Source organism: Triticum aestivum, chromosome 5B (assembly GCF_018294505.1).
Source record: "Triticum aestivum cultivar Chinese Spring chromosome 5B, IWGSC CS RefSeq v2.1, whole genome shotgun sequence".
NCBI lineage: Eukaryota > Viridiplantae > Streptophyta > Magnoliopsida > Poales > Poaceae > Triticum > Triticum aestivum.
The window spans coordinates 514722153-514745874 of record NC_057807.1 but is presented as its reverse complement, the minus strand read 5'-3'; the positions used below and the strand labels follow the sequence as shown (position 1 = coordinate 514745874).

Sequence of the window (23722 nt, the reverse complement as noted above, 5' to 3'; positions counted from 1 at the left end):
AATAAGTGATTCAGAAATCAAACTGGCTACACACCTAGCATTGGATATAAAAAAAACAGATTGACATAAGGGAGAAAATATGTACATAAGGGAGAAAATGAAGCAACTCTAGAGATATGCTATAAAGATGGGAGGCATGTACCTGGGACATTGATCATCCATCCATTAGAATATTAATCTCTGCTGCAGTTGAACAGCGATGCAATTAGAGCCTCTCAATTGCATCTCAAGCATGAAAAAGTTGGAAGGAAATTTTTCCGCAGTCACCAACTGAGCAGCATAATTTGCAGAAATAGTCAAGCAAACCATGAGGTCATATGCAAGAAAAATGTAAGGCTCTAGGATTTAAGAAATTTTCTCTGATAGATGAGTGAAATGTAATGTACATGATACAACATTTAGACCAAAGAGAGTACACGATGCTAATCTCCCAAAACTACTCCACCACAAAGCAACTCAAGTTCTGTACGCGCGAGCCTACAAACCCCGCCACTCCCAGGACACCTGGAACAAAATTACCTCCATGTACCAAGAACCCAACCAAAGATGTAAATCAACTTTCGCCATGTTTGGGATCAAAAAAGTCCAGCCAGAGTATGAATAGAAGCCACTCGATGTATATACAGCACTTGGACATTGTAAAGAAGAACACTGTTAATATCCTTCTCCCACGCATCTCCACAGCGCATGTGACCTAATAGTAGCCCTTTGCGCCTCTGGATTGGTACAGCTCCAACCTGATCTTCGCCTCTGGCAACAAGTTCTCGATCATCGGGTCTTGCATCATGTATGCCTGTTTGGAGGCCCATTCGAGCACCGTGAGGATCTCCGCTTGTGCCAACTCCTCGCTGTCTGGGACATTGTGTGCAATGTAACATACAAGGGTGAGTGCTGCCAGCTGAACCGCCTGCTCGCTGAAATACACGAGCTGAACAAGATGCTTTGCGCCACCCGCGTCGACGATCGCTTTAGAATGGTCAACGCGCAGGTAATTGTCTGTGCACACAAACTTGGTAAGGGACATTGCTGCCTCCTTGGAGACATCTGCTTCCCTCTCATCAAGAAGCTTCACCAATGGACCAATGATCCTAGTCTCTGTTGCGCGAAAGGTTCTGGACAGGCAGCCCAATGAGATAATGCAGGGAATCAGGAGGTCATCATACTCGGCCTTCTCGACGACGCGTAGGAGCTGGTCAACAACAGCACGGGCGGCGGGAGAGGTTGGTTTAAATGCTGACCGTCGCAGGTCGGAGTTCTGCTCGGCGACACTGCAGATCTCCATCAGAGCCATCGCAGAATTGTATTGCACGTCACCTTCCCCCTTTTCCAGAAGAACCGCAAAGCAGAGAAGAGCCCTTGACTCGGTGATGCTCTTGCAGATAGCAGCATTGCCCTTGGCGAGGTGCCACAGAGCCTTGGCAGCATTGGCCTTCATGTATGCCTTTGTCTCGGGGTCCTCGAACTCCCTGCCCCTTGTGGTTGTCCCTGAGAGCGATGCATTATGCTGCTTTGACGCGATAGCACCCCCGCCGTTACCGCCCTTGCTGCTGCCGCCGTTGGAGTTGGAGGAGTTGGACTTTGAGGCCATGGTGGACTGGACCAAACTGTGCATCTCGTTCTTGCCCTGGGAAGCATTTGCAGCAGCAGGGTGCCTCCCTGTGCTATGCTGATGCTCCTCGAGCAAGTCGGGCATGCCGTTGTTCTTTTTGTCCATGACGACGGAGTGTATGGACAACTTGGAGGTGATGGCATACTTGGAGTGCTCCTGCACGGTCTCGAAGGCGAGGTGGCCGACGAGGAGGCGGATGGCGTTGTGCTGCGCGAAGGCGTCCTGGCACTTTGGGTGGTTGGCGGCGAGCTCGGAGATGGCCCAGGCGACCATGGCCTGCACCTTCATGGGGGCGTCCTTGAGCACCTTGGCGAAGGCGGCGCATGCCCCGGCGAGCACCATCTGCTCGACGCACTCGGGGTCGCGTCCGAGGAGTCCGATGGCGAGCGCGGCGCTCTCCTGTCCCTCGAGCCGCCCCTCCTTGACGAGCCTGAGCAGCGGCGGCACCCCGTCCTCCTCGATGATGAGCTTGGAGTAGCGGTCGTTGTCGCGGGCGAGGGAGACGAGGCTGGCGGCGGCGTCGGCGCGGGCGTCGAGGTTCCCCGTGTATAGCACCGCGATCTGCTCCCAGATGAGGAAGAGGATGGGCTCGTTCTGCGCGATGGGGGGCAGGCCGATGTGCATGTCGAAGTCGTCGTCGCCGGCGGAGGAGGATGCGGAGACGCGGAGCAGCCAGGAGAGGTCCCCCGTGGAGTTGTCGAGCTGGTTGGCCATCTTCTTGAAGGAGCCCGCGGGGATGATGGTGAAGACGCGGCGGACGAGGCCGTGCGCGCGGCACTTGTCGACGAGCGCCAGCGCCTTGTCGAGCGCCTTCTCGGTGTCGTCGAAGATGCGGCGGGCGGGGCGCTCGTAGAGGTCGGCGCGGGCCGCCTGCCGGAGCAGCGCGGCGAGGCGCTCCACCTTGGCCTTGAGCTCCACGCACTCCTGCCGGAACGTGTAGGCCTCGTCGGACCACTTGATGACCTGCTCCGCCAGCTGGATCGGGCGCGCCAGGATCTGCTTGAGGTCGTCCATCTCGGCCTTCGTCCCGGCCGGCGGCGCCGCGCGGCCGAGCTGTAATGGGTGGATGGAGGGGGCTAGTCTAGTTGCGACTCCCCGTCGGTCCGGGCGGCCGGCGGGGCGGCGGGGGGCGGCCGGCCTTCCTCCCTGCCTCCTCCGGATTGGGGGCGGCGGGTTGGGGGCGGAGGAGGAGGAGGAAGGGGGTGGGGGAGCGTGCTGCCGCAGCCGGGGGTGGGGAGTAAATTGGGAATCGGTTTGGGTTTTTTTGGGGAGGGGTTACTCTCTCTAGTTGGGCAGGGGTGCGTGCGCGTGAGCTGGAACCCGCGCACAGGAGACAGGACACGCACCACCCACGGGCGGCCGGGTCGGGGTCGGGTGCGTCTTCCCTCCCGGTGATGGTGATTTTTGGAGGCCTCCTGTATCTCCGCCCGGCGTTTCCTGGGGCGACATCGCGGTGACTTTTGGCCATTTTCCCCGGCTCCCCCTATATCTCCGTGCGTCGCTTTCTTTCGGTTTTGTCCTCGGGTTTTGGCTGCCCCGCGCGGGGTCAATGCCAATGCCATGCCGTGCGCCCGGGTGCTGCGGGTGGTTGGCTTGCGGTTCCGCTGGCCGGGTCGTCGCACTGGGTAGAGGCGACGTGGGGATGGTTAGGTGCGTGCGTGCGGACAGCACGTGGATGGAGCCGTGCGTGTCCTCCGCCCGCCCCGTGCCGTGGGTGTGGGGGCAGCTGCGGCTGGATCATCATCGTCCTAAAAACGAGCCGCTTCTTTTTTACTTTCGCAAAAAAATTAGTTTAGCATCAGCATGACATTCTGTTTTCTTATGCGGGGGATTGTGTGACATTCATTTATACGCATGATAAGTTGGGTGCACCGGCTCGTTTGTCTCGCCTGATTGCGTCGCCGGAGGAGACGAGTAATTGGCGGGAGATGCTCTGTGTCGGGACGCCCTCGTCGTATACGCGCCCGGCTAGATTCCAAGGCGTGGATCGTCTAACTTTTGTTTACTTTTTTTTTCTTTTTTAATCAATTTTTTTAGCAACTTCAAATCTGTTTATGTTCAATCATCTCAGGACAGTGAACATGAAAAATAATAAAAATTACATTCAGATACATAGCACCGAAGTGAGCCGCCGAAGACGCGCCGCCGTCGTCGCCCCTCCCTCACCGGAGCCGGACACAACTTGTTCTAGCACGTGTTTGGTTGCCTGCATATGGCCCAGCCTGGCCCGCGCGGGAAGAAGTCCGCCCGTTTGGTTGCCTGCGTTTACTGTGCGGCCCGCATCGCACGAAACTTAAAGCAGGTCCAGGCCATGCCCAGGGGAAACGCCTGAATCGACAGTAGCTCACGAGTCTGGCTCGGGCGAGGCAGGGGAGGGCGACGCGCTTCTCTCCTCTGCGAGCAGGGAGATGGCGCGAGCTCGCTCGCGTCGCCGAAAAATCGGCGGGAGGATTTTGGCCCACCTCCCGCCGAGTCCACCCCTACTTAGCCCCTCCCTCACTGCCCCAACTCCCGCCACAATTCTCCCTCCGTTCGAGCTTTCCCGCCCACGCGCATCAGCACCGACGAGCAGGTAAGCGACGCATCTTCATCGGCCAGCGGTCCACGGCGTCGGCGCTCCTTCACCGGCCAGCGTTGATCTTCCACAACCGTCCCCCCTCATCCCCGAGCTGCAGCCATGGCCTCTGTGAGTTCAATCCCCCTTTATCTCTGTTCCTTCTAGCTAGATCTGAGCTGCAGCAAGGGTTTGATCTAGATGCATGGTTGATTAGTGGTCTGATCTGTGAACTGATATGGTTGATTGCTATGCTGCGGTTGCAATTAGTGGTAGGGCTAGATGTTCAAGCATGTGGTAGGCTAGATTGGTAGTAGAGTTTGAAGTTGAACCATGTGCTTGTGTTGATTCGTGCTTAGATCTGTGCTTTGTAGCTATTGGTAGTCCATTTGTAGCATGCTGTTTGTTATAGATGTATGTTCGTGCTCATAAATTGTCCGGTATGCTTAGTGTGATAGCGATGAACCATATGTGCTTAGTATCATAGTGATGAAGCATGTGCTTGCTATGATAGTGATGAACCATGTACATGTATGCTCCTGCTTATTGTCAATGCATGCTACGATTGTAGGACATGACCACACAGACGCAAAATCTTAGTCAGGCCCTTGTCCTGTCCGACAGCCAGTTTGCTCCATCGTTTGTCGATGACTCATAGCCTATGTCCGAGATGGCACCTGATTCAGAGGTGTTTGCATCTGATTCCCTCTATGTGTCAGTAGTGCTTGTTGAGCCAACTCCTGCTGGTGTTGCTGCTACCGCTGCACTAAAGGTAGCAGCAACAAAGACAAAGAAGGATGGTAGGTCGAACAACATGAAGTGGCAGCCGATCATGTCCACGTTCGTGCTGAACAAGATGTGTGAGCTCATCTCTAGTGGAGTTAGGACTGACAAGGGCTTCAAGGATGTGCACTTGAACACCGTTGCGAAGCAGGTGTTCGAGTTCTGTAGGCAGAAGTTGTCTGCCACCCAGGTGTACAACCACCTGAGGAAGTGGAGAGGTCAATGGATCCAAGTGTCCAAGCTGAGAGACCTTAGCGGCGCCTCATGGGATGAGAACACTTGCTCCATAGTTCTGGAGGCGGAGCACTACGCCGGCCATGTCACGGTTAGCTCACAGCCCTCTTCCTTTTCATACTGTCCACCATTGCCTACTCCTAATCATAACTAACAACACTTGTGTTTCATTCTTAGGACCACCCAAGGAACGTTGAGTTCCTCAACGCACCCATCCAGAACTACAGCTAGATGCAGCACATCTTCTCCTTCGGGCTGGCAACTGGGAAGCATGACATGGGCTCGGGGGAGCCTCTTGGTTCTCCCATGCCAGAGTTCCTTGGGACCCCAGACGTCGAGGTCATTGATGGCCCTGACAAGCCCTTCATGAAGCCCTTCGACAAGCCATTTGACCCCATCCATGATAGGAAGAGGAATAGAGGAGGCCTGATGAAGGAGGAGATCAATGTCTTTTGCAGCATGACTGAGGCGGTGAAGGAGGTGGCAACATCCATCAGGGAGTGCAAGCCCCTCGATGTCCACCCTGACCTGTATGACGTTGTCATGACCCAGGGTGGCTTCAGCGACGAGGTTCTCATGGCAGCTCTCAACCACTTGCTTGACAACAAGGCCCAGAGTGTTGGGTTCGTTGCCATGGCAGACGGTCACAGGGTGATGTGGCGCAGGAGCTGACTGGGCAATCACTACTACTAGAGTAGTGCTACATGTGAGCGTGCATGATCCCCGACGGCGATGGCGGTGGCGACGACGACGTCGCTGATGATGAAGACATACATTTTGTGTAGCTAGGGCTGAAAAATAATTTGATGGCTTGTATATTTTGGTGAGGTGGTATATACTAACCCCTCACGCTGATGGTGAACTTGCGGTGGTAGGACGACACTCTCTTTTGGATGTGGTGGTAGGTGATACGTCTCCAACGTATCTACTTTTTCAAACACTTTCCCCCTAGTTTTGGACTCTAATTTGCATGATTTGAATGGACTAACCCGGACTGACGTTGTTTTCAGCAGAACTGCCATGGTGTTATTTTTGCGCAGAAATAAAAGTTCTCGGAATGACCTGCAAATCCACGGAGATAACTTTTGAAAAATATAAAAAATATTGACGAAAGAATCAAGGCCAGGGGGCCCATACCCTGTCCACGAGGGTGGGAGGCGCCCCCTCCCCCCAGGCGCGCCCCCCTGTCTCGTGGGCCCCCTGATGCTCCACCGACCTCAACTCCAACTCCATATATTTCGTTTCGTGGAGAAAAAAATTAGAGAGAAAATTTCATCGCGTTTTACGATACGGAGCCACCGCCAAGCCCTAATCTCTCTCGGGAGGGCTGATCTGGAGTCCGTTTGGGGCTCCGAAGAGGGGGATTCGTCGCCATTGTCATCATCAACCATCCTCCATCACCAATTCCATGATGTTCACCGCCGTGCGTGAGTAATTCCATCATAGGCTTGCTGGACGGTGATAGGTTGGATGAGATTTACCATGTAATCAAGTTTGTTTTGTTAGGGTTTGATCCTAGTATCCACTATGTTCTGAGATTGATGTTGCTATGACTTTGCTATGCTTAATGCTTGTCACTAGGGCCCGAGTGCCATGATTTCAGATCCGAACCTATTATGTTTTCATGAATATATGTGAGTTCTTGATCCTATCTTGCAAGTCTATAGTCACCTATTATGTGTTATGATCCGACAACCCCGAAGTGACAATAATCGGGATACTTCTCGGTGATGACCGTAGTTTGAGGAGTTCATGTATTCACTATGTGTTAATGCTTTGGTCCGGCACTCTATTAAAAGGAGGCCTTAATATCCCTTAATTTCCATTAGGACCCCGCTGCCACGGGAGGGTAGGACAAAAGATGTCATGCAAGTTCTTTTCCATAAGCATGTATGACTATATTCAGAAGACATGCCTACATTACATTGATGAACTAGAGCTAGTTCTGTGTCACCCTATGTTATAACTATTACATAATGAATTGCATCCGACATAATTATCCATCACTGATCCAATGCCTACGAGCTTTTCACATATTGTGCTTTGATTATTTACTTTACCGTTGCTACTGTTACAATTACTACAAAACTGCTATCGTTACTTTTGCCACTGTTACCATTATTATCATAGTACTTTGCTGCAGATACTAAGTTATCTAGGTGTGGTTGAATTGACAACTCAACTGCTAATACTTGAGAATATTCTTTGGCTCCCCTTGTGTCGAATCAATAAATTTGGGTTGAATACTCTACCCTCAAAAATTGTTGCGATCCCCCATACTTGTGGGTTATCAAGACTATTTTCTGGCGCCGTTGCTGGGGAGCATAGCTCTATTCTTTGAGTCACTTGGGATTTATATCTGCTGATCACTATGAAGAACTTGAAATATCAAAGAACTAAAATTTATCCCTCAACTACGATGGGAGGTAAGGAACTACCATCTAGCTCTGCACTAGACTCTCCTTCCGTTATGAGTAAACTTGCGACACCTAAACCTGCTATTGCTATGAATTCTGATATGTCGCATGTTATTAATGATGCCACTTCTACTATGCATGATACTTATGATGAAACTACTTATATGCTTGATACTACTGTGCCATTAGGTGAATTTCTTAATGAACAACTTGATAGAGATAGGGAGAATGAAATTATTGAAACTGATAATATTGATGATAGTGATGATGAAGGTTCTCCCCCTAAGTATGAATTGCTTGTTGTTCCTAAGGGTTATGTTATGGATGAAGAAACTGCTAGAGATTTTCTTACTCGTAATGATAGATTAGATCTTAAGAAATTATTAGTTAAGCTGAAACAGAAAACTCTGAATGCCAGAATGAAATATGACCCTGCTTTTGCTACTTCACCTATCTTTGTTACTGATAAGAATTATGAATTCTATGTTGATCCTGAGATAATTACTTTAGTTGAATCTGATCCTTTCTATGGCACTGAATCTGAAACTGTAGTGGCACATCTTACCAAGTTAAATGATATAGCCACCCTGTTTACTAATGATGAGAAATCCCGCTATTACTATATCCTTAAAATATTTCCTTTCTCATTAAAGGGTGATGCTAAGACATGGTTTAATTCTCTTAATCCTGGTTGTGTGCGTAGTTCTCAGGATATGATTTACTACTTCTCTGCTAAATATTTCCCTGCTCATAAGAAACAACCTGCCTTGCGGGAAATATATAATTTTGTGCAAACCGAAGAAGAGAGTCTCCCACAAGTTTAGGGGAGGCTTCTCCGATTACTTAATGCTTTGCCTGATCATCCTCTTAAGAAAAATGAAATACTTGATATCTTTTATAATGGACTAACCGATGCTTCCAAGGACCACTTGGATAGTTGTGTTGGTTGTGTTTTTAGGGAAAGAACAGTCGACCAAGCTGAATTGTTATTGAATAATATGTTGACTAATAAAAATAATTGGACTCTTCCTGATCCAATTCCTAAGCCAATTGAGCCAACTCTTGATCCTATTCCTAAACCAACTCCAAAGAAGAGGGGTGTTCTATTTCTCAGTCCTGAAGATATGCAAGAGGCAAAGAAATTAATGAAAGAAAAAAGTATTAAAGCTGAAGATGTTAAGAATCTACCTCCTATTGAAGAAATACATGGTCTTTATATGTCGCCTATTGAAGAAACACATCGTCTTGATAACCCGACACAGGTAGTGAAGGTAAATTCTCTCTCTATATATATATGATAAAGTTGAAATTATGTCTACTAAGCTTCATAGCCAATGTTTGGATGAATTTGATAACTTAAAGGATAAACAAGCAAATTTCAATGATTATGTTAGTAGACATTTGAAAAATAATGCTTATATGATTGGACGCTTGAGTGATTATATGTCTAGAGTTAAGGGTGAACTTAAACTCACTAGTAAACATGTCTCTATGGTCAACACTCAAGCCGAACAAGTACTTAAGACTCAAAATGAATTGCTTGATGAATTAAATAATAAACATGATTTTGTTGTTAGAGTGGCTACTACAAGTGGTAAAATGACTCAGGAACCTTTGTATCCTGAAGGCCACCCTAAGAGAATCGAGCAAGATTCTCAGAAAAATAATTTAGATGCTCCTAGTTCTTCTAAAACGAAGAAAAAGAAAGATGATAGGATTTTGCATGCTTCTAGTGAACCTAATGAAGAAACACCTGAGAATCCTAATGATATTTCTATCTCTGATGCTGAAACACAATCCGGAGACGAACATGAATCCGATGATAATGCTAATAATGATGTTCATATAGATGCTCAACCGAGTAATAACAATGATATAGAAATTAAACCTGCTGTTGATCTTGATAACCCACAATCAAGAAATCAACGTTATGATAAGAGAGACTTTGTTGCTAAGAAACATGGTAGGGAAAGAGAATCATGGGTTCAGAAACCCATGCCTTTTCCTCCTAAACCATCCAAAAAAAGGATGATGAGGATTTTGAGCGCTTTGCTGAAATGATTAGACCTATTTTCTTACGCATGTGCTTAACTGATATGCTTAAAACGAACCCTTATGCTAAATACATGAAAGATATCATTACAAATAAAAGGAAAATACCCGAAGCTGAAATCTCCACCATGCTTGCTAACTATACCTTCAAGGGTGGAATATCTAAGAAACTTGATGATCCCGGAGTACCCACTATACCATGCTGCATCAAAAGAAATTATGTTAAAACTGCTTTATGTGATTTGGGAGCCGGTGTTAGTGTTATGCCTCTTTCCTTGTACCGTAGACTTGAATTAAGTAAGTTGACACCTACTGAGATATCTTTGCAAATGGCTGATAAATCAACCGCTATACCTGTCGGCATTTGTGAGGACGTGCATGTTATTGTTGCGAATGTTACTATCTTAACAGACTTTGTCATTCTTGATATTTCCGAGGACGACATTATGTCGATTATCCTTGGTAGACCCTTATTAAATACTGCAAGTGTTGTTATTGACTGCAACAAAGGCAATGTCACTTTTCATGTTAATGGCAATGAGCATAGGGTACACTTTCCGAGGAAACAACCTCAAGTACACAACATAAATTCTGTTGGGAAAATTCCATCAATTATATTTGGAGGTTTTAAATTTCCTCTTCCTACTGCAAAGAAAAAGTATGATATTCTTATTATAGGGGATGTTCATATCCCCGTTGAGGTAACATAGTGCCACTTCGAAATTTCTCCAGTTCCATGTTATTTGGAATGAGTTTGTTAACAAGACTTGATCAACCTTGTTAGTGGATTCCTTTTGATGATCATGAGATGGATGAAACTAGAAGGCACCACCTTCTGTACCCTTCTTTTACTTCCTGTTAATTAGAATAAATGAAGTAGAAATAGTATATTTTGTCTGTTTTCTGAATTATCCATGCAATAAAAAAATGAAAATAAAAGTTCTCCAAATGACATGCCAATTTAACATGATTTTTCTGGAATATTTGAGAATATTTGGCACTGAGAACACAGCAGGGGGAGCAAGCACCTGGCCATGAGGGTCCAGGGCGCGCCCACCCCTACAGGGCACGCCACCCTGCCTCGTGGGCCCATGGTGGCTCCCCTCCACTTATTCTTGCATCCACACATTCCTTCTTCCTCCCAAAAAAATCCCCATCTAGCTCAAGCACGAGTTCTAGCTCGTTTCGCTGCGATTTTCGATCTCCTTGCTCAAAACTCCATTCACAAAACTGCTTTGAGAGATTGTTGCTTGGTATGTGACTCCTCCAATGATCCAATTAGTTTTTGTTCTAGTGCTTTATTCATTGCAAATTCTTGCTGCCTTGATGACCCTGTTCTTGAGCTTACATGTTAAATTTATGAGGTCCCAAGTAATTCTAATGCATGATATAGGCTCTAGGCACTTATGGGAGTGGTTGCTATCAATTATATTGAGTTTGTTTCACTTTTATTTTGAAGTTACTAAAAATTTCAGAAATATTGCAGAAAAGGAAATATGTTCAGGAAAATGTATCAAGGTGGTTCTTCAAGGAAGAAAGGACCCCGGCTCGCAATACGTGAGCTCGATGACAAACCACCAAGGGAAGCTGATGTGCGGCCTTGTGAATGGCCGTCAGAGCCGTTTATGGTTGCAGCGGGTATCGAGGATGAATTCGATGCATATGTGCGTAATGCTGACCTTGAGGAATTCATGCAAGATAAGTGCCTGAAATACCAGTACTTAACTAATTCATTTGTGAGAAGGTTTAAATTTACATCCTCGCCCAATTCTCAAAGTGTCCTGTTTGATATTTATGATAAATCATATACCATGGACCTAGAAGATTTTACTACTGCTTGCAAACTCCCGCAGTGGGGAAGTGTTAATGAACCTAGTAAATCTGAATATAAAGACTTTCTTGCTAGTATCACTGTGGGAGAATCTAGTGAAATAACACAAGCTACCATAGGGAGCATTCATTTTCCTTCTATACATTATTTTGCTCTCTTCATTGATAGATGCATTAACGGTAAAGATGAAGCATCTCACATGTGTGTTCCTAATCTTTGTGTTCTCAATAGTGATGTATTAGGTGATAAACAATACAACTTGAGGGCAATTGTTGCACGTAGGTTGCATCGTAATGGTTTAGCTAGAAACTTTTTTGGAGGAATTTATGCAACCTGTGTGGCTAATTATCTTGATATACCTATACATGAAAATGATACGGAGTTGCTTCCTGCTTATTTAGATAGCAATGCCATGGTTAGTCATCATTTTCTTGAGAGGAATGAACAATTCCTTCGATATCTATTAATCTTTGATAGACATCGTGTTGTCCATATTACTCTCCCTGCTTCTACCTTTTTTGATTCTCAGGTAAAACAAAGATATGTTGCCACCAGGGAGGAGGCAAATGAGTATGAGAGAAGAGCGGAGGCAGCCCGCCGCCAGGCTGCAGCTCAGGAGGCAATGGCTATTGCATCTCAGTACGACTCCAGTTACAACCTCGGATATCAGCCAGGCTACCCATGGGCATAGACCAACTTAGGCTAAAAGCCTAAGCTTGGGGGAGTATGTATTTCTCACCGACTTTTCATTCATGTTCACACACTCATTCTAGTGTCGATGCTCATACTCTTTCATTGTACTATCCATGCTAGTTTAATTTATTTTTCTAGTTTTCTTCTCGTGTGTTAGATAAACCTTAAAGAAAACTCAAAAAAATTAGTTAGTTTAATTTCCATGCCTGTATTAGTAATAATTAAAAGAAACCCAAAAAGATTTCACGTTCTTCTTTTGCTTGTTGCAAGCTTTCCCATGTAAATAGTTTTATTTCCTTTCTTTCCTTAGGGGGTCAAGAGTAGAAGACCATAATGAAAATTTCTAGTGGCTCTTATATGCATGATTGTTGATTTAACCAAGAGTCCATATTACCTTGTCTTCTCCCTTGAATTGAATGCTTGCAGATTCCAGCTTAGTCCAATGCACGTGCACTCTTATTATTATCCACATCGTTCGGTCGTGCAAGTGAAAGGCAATGATGATGATATATGATGGACTAATTGAGATGAGAGAAGCTGGTATGAACTCGACCTCTCTTGTTTTTGTAAATATGATGAGTTCATCATTCCTGATTCAGCCTATTATGAATAAACATGTTTGCAATGACAATTAGAGATTATAGTTGCTTATGCCATGCTTAATTAGCTAGGATCTTATAATGGTTTACTTAGCGTGCCAACATGCTATTAAAATGGTTGTGATGTGGTATGATAGGGTGGTATCCTCCTTTAAATGAATTGAGTGACTCGACTTGGCACATGTTCACGCATGTAGTTGAAACAAAAAACAACATAGCCTTCACGATATTTATGTTCATGGTAGATTATATCCTACTCATGCTTGCACTCGGTGTTGATTAATTTTAATGCATGTTCATGATTGTTGTCGCTCTCTCAGTTGGTCGCTTCACAGTCTTTTGCTAGCCTTCACTTGTACTAAGCAGGAATACTGCTTGTGCATCCAAACTCCATAAACCCCAAAGTTATTCCATATGAGTTCACTATACCTTCCTATATGCGATATTTACCTACCGTTCCAAGTAAATTTGTATGTGCCAAACTCCAAACCTTCAAATGAAATACTGTTTTGTATGCTTGAGCAGCTCATGTATCATCTAGGGTTGTCTGTATCTTCCATGCTAGGTGGGTTATTCTCAAGAGGAGTGGACTCCGCTCCTCATTCACGAGAAAATGGCTGGTAACCGGGATGCTCAGTCCCATGATCAAAAAGATCAAAGCAAATCAAAATAATTAAACAAAACTCCCCCAGGATTGTTGTTGGTTGGAGGCACTCATTGTTTCGAGCAAGCCATGGATTGATGCTTGTTGGTGGTGGGGGAGTATAAACTTTATCATTCTGTTTGGGAACTGCCTATAATGTATGTAGCATGGAAGATATCGAGATCTCATAGTTGTTATGTTGACAGTGAAAGTATACCTATCAAAATGTTATTTATCTCTCTATTTCAAAATTGAGCTCTGGCACCTCTACAATTCCATGCTTCCCTCTGCGAAGGGCCTATCTATTTACTTTTATGTTGAGTCATCACCCTCTTATTAAAAAGCACCCACTGGAGAGCACACCGTCATCTGCATGCATTACTATTAGTTTATATCGGGTATGACTTGACTGGATCTCTTTTACCATGAATTACAATATTTAGTCAGTCTTTGTCTTTAAAGGTGCTCTGCATTTATGTTTTGCGGTCTTAGAAAGGGCTAGCGAGATACCATCTTGTTATATCATATTATGATTGTTTTGAGAAAGTGTTGTCATCCGAGTTTTATTATTATTGCTCGCTAGTTGATTATGCCATTGATATGAGTAAACATGAGACCTAAGTGTTATTGTGAATGTGGTTAGTTATGATCTTTGCTGAAAACTTGAATGCTGGCTTTACATATTTACAGCAACAAGAGCAAATAGAGTTTGTAAAAGTTTTTCTTTATCACTTTCAGTTTGTCAACTGAATTGCTTCAGGACAAGCAAAGGTTTAAGCTTTGGGGAGTTGATACGTCTCCAACGTATCTACTTTTCCAAACACTTTTACCCTTGTTTTGGACTCTAATTTGCATGATTTGAACGGAACTAACCAGACTGCCACTGTTTCAGCAGAACTGCCATGGTGTTATTTTTGTGCAGAAATAAAAGTTCTTAGAATGACCTGCAAATTCACAGAGATAACTTTTGGAAAATATAAAAAATATTGGTGAAAGAATCAAGGCCAGGGGGCCCACACCCAGTCCACGAGGGTGGGGGGCATGCCCCCTCCCCCTGGGCGCGCCCCCCTGTCTCGTGGGCCCCCGATGCTCCACCGACCTCAACTCCAACTCCATATATTCCGTTTCGCGGAGAAAAAAATCAGAGAGGAAGTTTCATCATGTTTTATGATACAGAGACACCGCCAATCCCTAATCTCTGTCGAGAGGGCTGATCTGGAGTCCATTCGGGGCTCCGGAGAGGGGGATTCGTCGCCATCGTCATCATCAACCATCCTCCATCACCAATTCCATGATGCTCACCGCCGTCCGTGAGTAATTCCATCATAGGCTTGCTGGACGGTGATGGGTTGGATGAGATTTACCATGTAATCAAGTCAGTTTTGTTAGGGTTTGATCCCTAGTATCCAGTATGTTCTGAGATTGATGTTGCTATGACTTTGCTATGCTTAATGCTTGTCACTAGGGCCCGAGTGTCATGATTTCATATCTGAACCTATTATGTTTTCATGAATATATGTGAGTTCTTGATCCTATCTTGCAAGTCTATAGTCACCTATTATGTGTTATGATCCGACAACCCCGAAGTGACAATAATCGGGATACTTCTCGATGATGACCGTAGTTTGGGGAGTTCATGTATTCACTATGTGTTAATGCTTTGGTCGGGTACTCTATTAAAAGGAGGCCTTAATATCCCTTAGTTTCCATTAGGACCCCGCTGCTACCGGGGGCGAGGGGGGGGGGGTAGGACAAAAGATGTCATGTAAGTTCTTTTCCATAAGCACATATGACTATATTCGGAATGCATGCCTACATTACATTGATGAACTGGAGCTAGTTCTATGTCACCCTATGTTATAACTATTACATGATGAATTGCATCCGACATAATTATCCATCACTGATCCAATGCCTACGAGCTTTTCACATATTGTGCTTTGATTATTTACTTTACCGTTGCTACTGTTACAATTACTACAAAACTGATATCGTTACTTTTGCCACTGTTACCATTACTATCATACTATTTTGCTACTAAATACTTTGCTGCAGATACTAAGTTATCCAGGTGTGGTTGAATTGAAAACTCAACTGCTAATACTTGAGAATATTCTTTGGCTCCCCTTGTGTCGAATCAATAAATTTGGGTTGAATACTCTACCCTCGAAAACTGTTGCGATCCCCTATACTTGTGGGTTATCGGTAGGTTAATATCAAGGTAGTGCTAGGTTGAACTTGCTATGCCCGTATGATCATGCATGCTTTACTTCTCCTCTGTTCCATTGTTATTTGCGTGCTACTTTGCTTGCTACTTTTGTGCTTCATTGGTTTGCTGCTTCAACTCTTGATATTGTGCATTGCTAGGGCAAGTGGTATGCCATGTTCATCCGTAAGGCTCCAGGGGTTTATAGTTCATGGGAAGAAGCCAATGCACAAGTGGCATCATATAGCAACTGCAGCCATAGAGGGTTCAAGACTAGGCAGGCAGCAGAACAAGCTTACTCCGACTGGGTGTGAAAGTACGGAGGCGGCAGTGTTGACAGTGACAAGGTTGGAGGTGTCAAAGTGGAAGGTGCTAAGGTGGAACGTCAGTTTCGGCTGAAGCTGAAGAACTTCATCATCTTCGCCCAATTCATCGCCATTGTTGTGCTGTGGCGTTGGTATGCTAGCTGTGATCATTGTGGGTAAGCTCACCAACTAGGGTACAGGATAAGTACAACATGTACGCCTTATGCAACCAAACGCCGTGTTCATGTGCTGCTTGGGCCAATGCAGGCAACCAAACAAAGTGCACTTGTGTATTATCTAATGCAGGGACACTAGATGCAGGCAACTAAACAACTTGCAGATGGCGTATTAGGGCCTGTTTTGCTCAACCAGGATGGGTTGAGAAGTGTATGGGATGCAGGAACTGTTCACAATGGCAACCAAACACACACCTAGTAGACAACCGAGAAGTCGCCGTGCTAAGGCCCATAGTGACCGCCACCGATGAAGAGAAGTTTACATCGAAAGGATCCAACTTGAAGTCACATGAACAAAGACGAATAAAGACTGGATCCGAGCAGATCCACCAAACACAACAACCGACCGTATCCCACGAGTTTCGTCGAAGACATACTTTCACACACTCTCCGACGACGCTAGACACACCACTAGAACGAGGGCTAGGCAGTGAGAACTGTATCCCATCTTCAAAAAGTCGTCGACGTCTCGTCTTCCTGAGCAGGACACAAAACCTAACAAAATTTCAAGAGGCACCTAAAAGCGGATCTCTTCCATCGGCAAGGGCCCAGATCCACCGCGCACACATGTCCCTAAAGCCACAAGAGACATGGCAGATTGGCGGCGCCACCGATGGGAGACAGAAACCCTAGCCGCCTTTCCTTGAAGGAGAGACAAGGTCACATACGCTCTCAGACTAAAGGTACAACTATCTTTTTTTTCATCAAAAGTTGTACCCGTAAAAGACTTGCCATATTGATTAATTAATTACTCTATCCTTTTGGAAAATAAGATGTTCTAACATGTTTTCTAAATCAGAAGTCATAATATATACACATATTTTAGTGTGTCTGTTTGTTTTGTATGTAGTCCATATTAAAATATCGAAAACATCTTTATATTTGTGAACGGAGGGGTGATTAATTATAGCAACATGGTTTCACGGGGACATTGAGTTTCTGCTCCGGAGCTCACATGCACCGTCGTGAACAGTAAAGCCGTAAACATAGTAAATAAATTCAGAAAATTCTGAAGTACATATATTGTTGAATATTCTACATGCCAACATATTCTTGATGCTTTGGGCAGAAAAAATGATGCTTCAAAAAGACTATTTAAAAATGTTATTTTTGCTCAGACCTTCATGAATGTGATTTCATCACGAAAATTTATACACACATAGAAAACAAAAATATTGTTTGTTGTAAAAAAACTGATAATTTATTAAAAAGTACTGTTTTTTATTTTTGCTGTTCATAAATGTATATTTGAGCTCGGGATTAGAAGGACACCTTTGGTTACACGGATCGTACGCCTGAAGACGAGAACAAACAATAGGAAAGATTACTATCCCCACATGATGTTACCAAAATGGTTGGCCCTCACTGCTATCTATTGCGCGGCCTCGTTTCGGATTTGTGAGCAGATGATGTTAGGTAGTGATGATTTGCTTCCGAACACATGTGGGTTTCTCTCATTTCAAATCTCTCACAAGAATACAAAATGACGGTTACGCAGGCCATGACCTTGCACCTATCTTGGCAAATGATCTCACCATGATTTGACACCATTGAAGTCCCTGCGTGCCGAGGGTTCAAACTTGTGCAGCCCGAGTAAATCTTTGATCTGTGTCATGGCCTTAGAACAACTCTAGCAGACCCCGCATCCCGCCGATCCGCAAAACTCCTTTGCAGTTCGCGCAAAACCACTTTTGCGAGCCGACACGGACTGGCACAGATGCAGACCCCGCATAATGAACCCGTAAAAAAGCATATTCGCAGAATATACTTTATTTACGGGGCGGCTTCTGCGGGTTCTGATCTGGCGCAGCTTCTCCCGTCCCGTAAAACTTAGATTGATCTAGCATAATGCTTTTCTTTGCTTTTGCAACAACATTAGATACAAAATATATCACCAAATCTTGGTTAGAATAGCAAAACCAAAGAAAATAAGAACCACAAGTATGCATTTCAGAAGATTTCCAACTTCCATAACTGCTCCCACTAGTTGAAGCAATATCTTCTCCATGCACTCATTGTTGATCTGCGGAATCTTGATCTTACTTTGTTTATTCTTGATGTTGCTTTCTTCATTCTTCATCTTTGGTTTGAAAGAAATAGACGTTGCTTCCCCTCTAGTTGCACATGCAGCCGCATCATTGCCTTTGATTGTACTAAAGAGTGCACTAACATCTATTAAGTTTCTTTCTATCAACAAATCAATGTATTGGCCTTCCCAAAACCAAAATGAGCATTCATCGTCCTACACAAAAGATTGAGCAAGCTCGAAGTGAGCTACCGTAGTTGAACTAAAGAATGAGCTATGGAACGAGCTACCGCAAGTGCACGTACCCCGTCGTTTTCGCATTTGTAGAACACCCATCTGGGGTGCTTCGGCGTGCCCGAAGTGAGATGCAGCACTTGGCGCGGGCAGTCGTCGCACTCTATAAGCGGCATCGGCAGGCCACAAAGACGCTGCACGAGCGCCGAGCCCGGTGGACGGCCGGACGAGTCCATGCCCGCAAACCTTCAGCGGCGGCGGGCGGACGAACCCGCGCCTGCATGCGGCGATCCGCCCTTGCCTGGGCTGCAGGAGAGGCTCCCCGACTACTCCATCGCCTGGGGCAGCAACCGACGGCCGGAAAAAGCCAAATCCGGCGGCCCGCGATGAAGTGCCGCAGATCTGCAAATCCGGCCGCCTGCCGACGCAGGGGTGAAGGGAAGGGAGGCCTCGTGCGCGTGGAGGCCTTCCGGCATGCTCCTGCCGGCTGCTGTCACCGGAATCTTGGGCGGCGGCCGGCGTGGCGCGAGGGGGAGGAGGGGTGGTTGATTGGAGAAAGCGCGGGATGAAATGTCTCCCCCATCAACCGCTTCTGCTTATATGTAGGGCACCGCAGCCGCGGGGGGAAACCCGCGTTTTCCCGGATTAGGGTCGGGATTTTGCCGCGCCCCTTCAATTTTTTTGCGGGCCGGGGCGGAATGCGGGGTCTGATCGGACTGTTTTTTTCGTCCCGACCCACATTTTGACGATTATTTTACGGGTCGGGGCGAGATGCGGGGTCTGCTAGAGTTGCTCTTACGGAGTAGCAACATTGGAAAAGCATGTGGGTTGCCAACACAGAGGGGGCTGCACGGGTGCATAAGGGACACTAGCCACAAATTTGGCACCCAAAGGGCATTCAAACCCTACTACATTGTATGATGAGCCACACGAAGATCTTGCACATGAGCAGGTTATTTCCCCAATCGTTTTATTTATGTTGATGTTGGTCTAGACCACCGCGGGGAACTGCGTCAAATGATGGAAGTGGACATTTTCCAAATGATGGTGTGGAGGCGTTCCATCTGTACCTGTACTTTTTTTTGCGGTTCACCTATACCTGTACTTGAGATGTGTATAACCAAAGGGCGAGGGATTTTTGGATGTGTTGTATATGGGCGCTGATCTGCGCCAGTCGACCGATCGAGTTGCTCCGCCGGTCCACCTGTGTCCGTTGGATTCATCCATCCGTTAACCTTAGATATGGCTTCTTTCGATTCGTTGGGGGGCGCTGATCTGCGCCGGTTGACCGGTCGAGTTGCTCCGTCGGTCCACCTGTGTCCGTTGGATTCATCCATCCGTTAACCTTGGATATGGCTTCTTTCGATTCGTTGGGTCATGCAAAAATGAACACAGCTAAACGGATGTAAAACTCAACCCGCTGAATGTCCGTCATCCGCCCGCACGAACCGTCTTGTCGTTGTCATGCGCTACAACTTTCCTCGTTGACTCGCGGCCATACAGCGGAGTGGAAGCGTGGGTGTTTATCGTGCGGCCCTCGTCCAGCTTCCGTGAATGATGCAGCTCGCCGTGGCCACACTGCATCGCCGTTGCAAATCGATGTCATCGCCTCTCGTGCACTTGGTCGGCCGGCAGCGCGTCCATGAAACGCGTTTGCCGGCATCATGCGCCGCATGCTTTTCTCGTCGACTCGTGACGCTCCAGCTCCCGTGAATGCCCCGTCCACCATCGCAGCTCGCCGTCGCCGCCCTGCATCACCGTCCCGACTCGCTGTTGTTGCCTCACGCAAAAAGCTCGTTGTAGCATGGCCTGTTGCTGGTCCCAGCAAATCGTCTTGCCGGTCGTAGCTTGCTGTATGCTCAGTCACAGCAAATCATCTTCCCGATAGCAGCTTGTCATCTCGCGGTCCCAGCAAAAAATCACAGGAAACGGCTGCAGCTTCAGCAGTGACCGGTTGTAGCTTCCGTGGCCGCCAGTCGCATCTAGCGAGAGCGGTTGCAGCATCTGGCAGCCCATGGTCACCGCGGTCACCGCCCTTAGTAGCATTTTTTTTGCCGGTTCCAGCATATAGCGAGAGCGATTGCAACATCTGGCGGGTGTGGTCACCACGGTCTCCGCCCGTAGTAGCAAACAATTCTGCCAGTTCCAACATCGAGCGAGAGCGGTTGCAGCATCTGACGGGCGTGGCCACCACGGTCACCATCTGTAGTAGCAATTTTTTTGGCGGGTCGTAGCACTTTGGATCATCGGTCGTAGCACACTTGGACACTGGTTGTAACACCGCCAGTCGCTGGGTGGCTAGCACCTCGCCTTGCCCGCTGTAGCACCTCGACATGCTGGTGGTAGCATCATGGGTCTCCCGTAGCGACCACGCCTTTAGTACAGAAGTAGCACTTGGTTTACCCGTTCCAGGCTTTCAGCACACCATGAGGGCAGTTCTAGCAACTCTGGCGGCCGGTTGCAAGAAATATGATTCCTGGTTGCCGGACCATGCCAGGTCGCTTCCAGCAAAACCTGCTTAGCAGCACTGCGTCATAGCTAATTCGGTTCCAGCAACGACGGCGCCGCTGCGGCAGCGCGCATGAAGACGATGCACTTCATGGGGGAGTGCGCTTCGTGCAGCAGCTCTAGGCCATGGTGTCCAAGAAAAAGGAGTAGAGGGAGCAGCGGCATGGTGGAGAGATGAAAGCGGAAGGAATATGCAAGGAGTGTGTGCCACCAGCTTGGAGTATTTAACCAAAAACTACCACATTTCACGGAAACGTGTCGAAAAACTACCACTTTACGATTTTGTGCGAAAAACTACCACTTTTTTCCTAATCCGTGGCAAAAAACTACCAAGTCGCGAAATCGCTCGCTTCGCCCGCGCTAAGCACAAATCTGACCGCTTGGGCCCACGAACCAGGTGCCACCGTGGCCATCCTTCGCGCCGGAGTTCACGGAAGCTTCCCCGCTCTCCGGCCGCCGCCAGCACGCCATGCTCCCGCTCACCGCCGCAAGGGCCTGCCTTTTCTTCCCGCCGCCGCCGCCGAGACCCTAAACCCGAGCGGCGCCTCTCTCCCCCCTTCACCGTCGCCGCTCCACCACCACGCTGCCCAGACCCGCCAGGATCCCCCCCTCCGCCCGCTCGGGGCCGGCGCAGGCACCGGCGCGCCGGGTGATGGGGTTGTGTACCTAGGGTAGGATCATGGACCTGATCCAAGTAACTTACCCTAGGACATGCTTAGAAGAGGTCGCCTTCCAGTCGACCAACGAGGATTCACTCGACTGACCTGAAGGACTCGACCACGAAGACTCACTCGACCACCAGGAGGTCAAGAGGCACTCTGCACTGCAACGGCCTGTAATCAAGTAGACTTTATGATAGTAAAGGCACTTTATGTGGGGCGTTACCAGTAACGCCCCAGACTTAACTCACCTTAAACCCTCTCCTGCGTGGGCTGGCTAGGGTCCTGGCGCACTCTATATAAGCCACCCTCCTCCACAGGCAGAGGGGTTCGGCACCTTGTAATTCATACATTCATAATCCACTCGACCGCCTCCGGGCTCCGAGACGTAGGGCTGTTACTTCTTCCGAGAAGGGCCTGAACTCGTACATCCTGTGTGCTTACAACCTCTCCATAGCTAGGACCTTGCCTCTCCATACCTACCCCCCACTCTACTGTCAGGCTTAGAACCACGACAGTTGGCGCCCACCGTGGGGCAGGTGTTTTAGCGATTTTGTGGAGAAGTTGCGATTCTTCCGAGTACTCTCATCATGGTGTCTGCTGGAGTTTTGGTCAAGGGTCAAGAGATCCGTCTCGGCACTCTCACCTTCATCGCCGACGACTCCGCATGGCTCCAGGAGGCTCCACTCGACGTAGACGCGCTCCCCGTCCGCGGTGCGACGCATTTTCGCGCATGTGTCCGCGGCGTTCTGCTGCGGCAACCGTCGACCCAGTATCGGTCGGCTCCTCCATCGTCCACCCTCCCGGTCTCCCGCCAGCGCAAGCGCTCAGCCCGGTCGAGGCTTCAGCGATGGGTGAGTCACGCGGTGGCTCGCCAATCGGCCACTACACAAGTTGCGGCAATCGAGCCCAACGAATCTCTCTACGGCTTGTTCGATCAGTCGACTGGCTCCGGAGAGACTGCATCCGAGTGCGGAAGCAGTGATCCAGCGGCGGAAATCTTGATGGTCGACGGGCCCCACAGCCCTCCTGGCTTCGCCCGTGGTGGTGGAGCAGGTGACGGCGGCGACCCTGCACAAGACTACGAAGAGTACCAGCCCGAGCCACTCGACTCTCTGCAAAGAGAAGAGCTTCGCCGCAGGAACGAGGATCCCCTGCGTATTCCCATCGCAGGAGAAACCCCCGAGGCTCGTGCCTTGGAGGAGGCGCGTCTGGCCAATTTGGCCGAGCGCACTCGACTGGAGAACCTTCAGCGAGCACTCGACGAGCGCGCGCGGCAACGAGTTCCCGACACCAGTCAACGTCAACTCTTCCCGCCGACTCAGGTATATCGAACCCCAATTCAGAATTTAGCAGCTGCGACCCGTATAGCAGAGTCCATTCAGCCTTCGCAGTCGGAAGCTGGCAGAGGTTTGCTGCAGATCAGGGATCTGCTCCGGGCAGCAGGAGATCAGAATTCAGCCGTGTCTCAGTCGCGCAACAGAATTCACAGTCGATCTGTCACTGTGAATACGGTTCAGTCGGCTCACAGCCCCAGATCGCCTCCGCGGCGCGAAGGGCGTGAGAATCGGCGAGATCAATATGGCGACAGACTCGACCGAGATGATAGGCGTCGAGTGCCCTATTCCCCTCCGAGGGGTGGGTCTTACGCTCCTCGGCAGCCAGATGATAGGCGTCAGTACAGTACAGGGCGTAGGGTTCCAGTTGACCCCAGAGAGCCAGGCTTCGACGCGCGATCCATTATCGTGCAAGGGTTGGTCGACCGAAACAGAGCCCATCGAGGCGCACTCGACAGAGATGTACCCACGAGCAGTCGAGTACATGTTTCTGGTCCTGAATGTTTCAGCAGAGCTATCAGAGCCGCAGTTATCCCCCCCAATTTCAGGTTGGCAACCGGAGTCAGCAAGTTCACTGGTGAGTCTAAGCCTGAAACTTGGCTTGAAGACTACCGAGTGGCGGTTCAGATCGGTGGTGGGAACGACGAGGTGGCCATGAAGCATTTGCCCCTCATGTTGGAAGGTTCTGCCAGGGCATGGTTGACTCAATTACCTCCTAGCAGCATTTACACTTGGGAAGATCTGTCCCGAGTGTTCGTCAGAACGTTTGAAGGGACTTGCAAGCGACCAGCGGGAT

The 23722-nt window shown here is 47.9% G+C and overlaps 1 protein-coding gene across 1 annotated transcript; it reads right to left on the bottom strand.

The window, feature by feature from the left end:
• Positions 1-344: 344 nt before the first annotated feature.
• On the bottom strand, positions 345-2847 carry LOC123112867 (uncharacterized). Its single transcript, XM_044533967.1, has one exon. The coding sequence runs from the start codon at positions 2621-2623 to the stop codon at positions 695-697; it is 1929 nt and encodes a 642-aa protein (XP_044389902.1). The 5' UTR covers positions 2624-2847; the 3' UTR covers positions 345-694.
• Between the last annotated feature and the right edge of the window lie 20875 nt (positions 2848-23722).